At 57.0% G+C, this 4055-nt stretch overlaps 1 protein-coding gene across 1 annotated transcript; it reads left to right on the top strand.

Moving 5' to 3' along the window:
- Window positions 1-1976: 1976 nt before the first annotated feature.
- On the top strand, window positions 1977-3504 carry HSPB1 (heat shock protein family B (small) member 1). The gene is made up of 3 exons (XM_012759201.3): window positions 1977-2525; window positions 3031-3094; window positions 3196-3504. The coding sequence occupies exons 1-3, from the start codon at window positions 2159-2161 to the stop codon at window positions 3383-3385; spliced, it is 621 nt and encodes a 206-aa protein (XP_012614655.1). The 5' UTR covers window positions 1977-2158; the 3' UTR covers window positions 3386-3504.
- Window positions 3505-4055: the final 551 nt, after the last annotated feature.

Raw genomic sequence — 4055 nt, 5'->3', positions numbered from 1 at the left:
GCTGGGAGATGGGGGCCTGGATCCCAAGGGTGGTCAGAGAGGGGTGGGATTGGGGACAAGCGTCAGGCTCCAAGCAAGTTTGTGTGAACTGTGCCACTTAGAGCTCCCCTTCCCTCTGTGCCATGGGAATGATAAACAAAACCAGCTTTGATATTATCGTCCACAAAAAGGGAAACTGAGGCCTGAAGAAAGAAGGGGCCTTGCCCCAAATCACACAGTAAGTCAATAGAAAAAAACCCTCACTAGATTCAAGTTTGCCACACTGGAGGTTCCTGGTCAGGGCTTCTTCTTCTTTTTTTTTTTTTTTTAAGACAGAGTCTTACTCGGTTGCCTGGGCTAGAGTGCTGTTGCCTCACCTAGCTCACAGCAACCTCAAACTCCTGGGCTCAAGCGATCCTCCTGCCTCAGCCTCCCAAGTAGCTGGGACTAGAGGCATGCACCTCCATGCCCAGCTAATTTTTTCTATATATTTTTAGTTGGCCAATTAATTTCTTTCTATTTTTAGTAGAGACGGGGTCTCACTCTTGCTCAGGCTGGTTTCGAACTTCTTTTTTTTTTTTTTTTTTTTTTTTGAGACAGAGTCTCACTTTGTTGCCCAGGCTAGAGTGAGTGCCATGGCATCAGCCTGGCTCACAGCAACCTCAATCTCCTGGGCTCAGCGATCCTACTGCCTCAGCCTCCCAAGTAGCTGGGACTACAGGCATGCGCCACCATGCCCGGCTAATTTTTTGTATATATATATTTTTTAGTTGGTCAATTAATTTATTTCTATTTTTGGTAGAGACGGGGTCTCGCTCAGGCTGGTTTTGAACTCCTGACCTTGAGCAATCCGCCCGCCTCGGCCTCCCAAAGTGCTAGGATTACAGGCATGAGCCACCACGCCCGGCTGGTTTCGAACTTCTGACCTTGATCGATCCACCCGCCTCGGCCTCCCAGAGTGCTAGGATTATAGGAGTAAGCCACCGCACCTAGCCCTGGTCAGGGCTTCTTAAGGAAAAGTAGATACAATAGAAGATGTGACAGTAACCTTCCTCCTGACCCGTCTCAACACTAGGTCTTGGGGGTTCTGATCTGGGCCAGCCCCACTGCTGGGGGCAGAGGGAACATGGCCAAGACCCACCAACTCTCCCTCCCCTTCCCTCTCTGCAACTCCAGGTAGATGATAATAACAATAATTATGATGTGCCAGGCCTTGGGCTAAAGTCTTCACTTGCATGAAGTCACCGATCCTCAGGCCAACGATTAGATCATGAGTCATTTAACAATGGGGATAGGTTCTGAGAAATGCATTGTTAGGTGATTTCTTCCTTGTGGGAACGGGCCCAGAGTATACTTACAGAAACGCATATGGATGGTATAGCCTACTGCACACCCAGGCTATCTGGTCCGGCCTGTTGCTCCCAGGCTATAAACCTGCACAGTGTGTCACTGTGCTGAGTCCTGGAGACAACTGCACCACAAGGGTAAGTATTTGTGTTTCTAAACATAGAAAAGGTACAGTAAAAATACAGTACTATAATCTTAAGGGACCACCATCCTAATACAGTCCCTCTTGATGGAAACATCTTTATGTGGCTCGGGACTATTATCATCACCATCCTCTCCATTTTCCAAATGGGGAAACTGAGGCACGGAGAATTGAATTTGTACAAGTTCATCTGCTTAGTGACACAACCAAGACGGTGGGCTACAGAGCCCACACTCCTAAAGACCATGCTCCTTTATATCACATTCCATCTCAGAGTCCTTTGGTTCAAATCCTGGCTTGGACACTTCCCAGTTGTGCAGCCCTGGACAAGTAACCCAACCCCTCTCAAAGAGTGTCACTGGCCGCAGGCCACAGCTCACAGTGCTTTAGCTCTCAGGCCTGCGACTGCCCAGCAGTGGCACTGCTCCAACAACGGTGCTCCAGTCATTTGTTTTTTTGAACAAGAGAAGGTTCCAGATGTGGGCAGAACCTTCCTCGCCCCGCCCACGGCCCCTGAACGCAAGGGAAGGAATGCCAGGGGAGGGGCAGCCCCCAGCCGGTCATTGCCATTAATAGAGCCCTGAAACACCGCCTGCTAAAAATACCCGGCTTGGAGGCCCATAAAAGCGCAGCCCGCCGGCGCCCAGCACTTCTCGCCCAGGCCAGACGCCCGAGCAGAGCAGAGCCAGCATGACCGAGCGCCGCGTGCCCTTCTCGCTCCTGCGGGGCCCCAGCTGGGACCCTTTCCGCGACTGGTACCCGGCGCACAGCCGCCTCTTCGAGCAGGCCTTCGGGGTGCCCCGGCTGGCCGAGGAGTGGTCGCAGTGGTTCGGCACCAGCGGCTGGCCGGGCTACGTGCGGCCGCTGCCCGCCGCCGCCGCCGCGCTCGAGGCGCCCCCGGCGCCCGCCTTCGGCCGCGCGCTCAGCCGGCAGCTCAGCAGCGGCGTCTCGGAGATCCGGCAGACGGCCGACCGCTGGCGCGTGTCCCTGGACGTCAACCACTTCGCCCCCGAGGAGCTGACGGTCAAGACCAAGGACGGCGTGGTGGAGATCACCGGTGAGTCCCCGTCCCCGCAGGGGACGAAGCTGGCACGCGATTGGGGCTGGGGCGGGCTGGGGCCCTGGGGAGTTAAAAATAAAGCCGAGCAGCAAGAGCCCAGGGCCGTCTTCCCCTGGTCACCCCTAAGGGCCCCTTTGGCTCTAACGGTGCCCTGTGAAGGGAAGAAACGCGCCTTTTGGCCTGTCCCCAAGTCAGCAGGTCCCCTGGCGCTGTCCCTGCCCCAGCCGCGGAGTGGGGCGTGCCGCGCCCCCAACCGTATCAGAACTCTGAATTAAACTTTCCAGAAGTTTCTGAGGGCCAGGACAGTCGGGCACTGCCCCCCCCCCCCAGTTCCTCCCTTACTTTTAGGTGTCTGTCTTGAGTCCGGGCTACCGCTGCCCTCCAGCCCCGCCCCCCCTCCCACGGCTGCCCAGCAAGTGACTGGGCCTCTGGGCAGCTGAGCCTGTTTGGACTTGGGGCCCCTCCCCCGGCCTCTGACCCTGCTCTTGCCTCCCCCACCCAGGCAAGCACGAAGAGAGACAGGATGAGCATGGCTACATCTCCCGGTGCTTCACCCGGAAATACACGTGAGTCCCTGCGCCAGGTCCTGAGGGGTGGGTGAGCTCAGGGAGGGGGCACAGTGACCCACCTGATGGGTAACTCTTGCTCTCCCTCCCTGCATATCCAGGCTGCCTCCCGGTGTGGACCCCACCCTTGTCTCCTCCTCCCTGTCACCTGAGGGCACACTCACCGTGGAGGCCCCCCTGCCCAAGCCAGCCACGCAGTCCTCAGAGATCACCATCCCTGTCACCTTCGAGGCACGTGCCCAGCTTGGGGGCCCAGAAGCCGGGACATCCGAGCAGTCTGGAGCCAAGTAAAGGCCTCAGCCCTGCTGCCCATCCCAGCGGCCATCACTGGCCATCCCCCTCTCTCACATTTGTGTTCTTTTGATACATTTCCCTTCTGTTTTTCTCAAATAAAGTTCAAAGCAACTGCTTGCCACTGCCTCAGAGCCTGGTGTTTGTGGAGGGTCGTGCCACAGCCTCCAGCGCCTGCGTTTGCTGGCTCCCAAGCTGGGCCCCAGGGGTGCGGTATCGTAGGTTGCTGGGGACAGCCCTGTCCTCCAGCCTCACATCCACTAATGGAAAGGTCACGGTTGTAACCTGGCAGGGACACCGAGGCTGGACCAGGCGAAGTGGGACAGAGGTGACTGCACCTCTGCAGTGCTGGTGTGAGGATTACCTTGTCAAAGGCTTGGTGCCAGCCATAGCACCCTCCAAAGGCACCACGCTGGACCTGGTAGGCTCAGGATCGCTGTCTCTGTCGCAGCCACACCCCCCAGAGGCCAGTGCGTCCCTGTTGGCAGCCACAAGGGAACTGGCAAGCAGAGCGGGTGTGAGAATTGAGTCTGGACAGAGTCTCAGGCCTGGCAGCTGGAAGGGTGGGGAACCGGAGCACCCTGACCCACTGATGGGCTCAGACTTGACCTTCCGGCTGAGCCAGCACAACTCTTGTTGCATGTGTTTATTTCCCTGTTGGCCTCTCTCC

The sequence above is a fragment of the Microcebus murinus genome, chromosome 19 (assembly GCF_040939455.1).
Source record: "Microcebus murinus isolate Inina chromosome 19, M.murinus_Inina_mat1.0, whole genome shotgun sequence".
Taxonomy (NCBI): Eukaryota; Metazoa; Chordata; class Mammalia; order Primates; family Cheirogaleidae; genus Microcebus; species Microcebus murinus.
The sequence above is the reverse complement of the archived record's forward strand: the minus strand, read 5'-3'. Positions and strand labels throughout refer to the sequence as shown.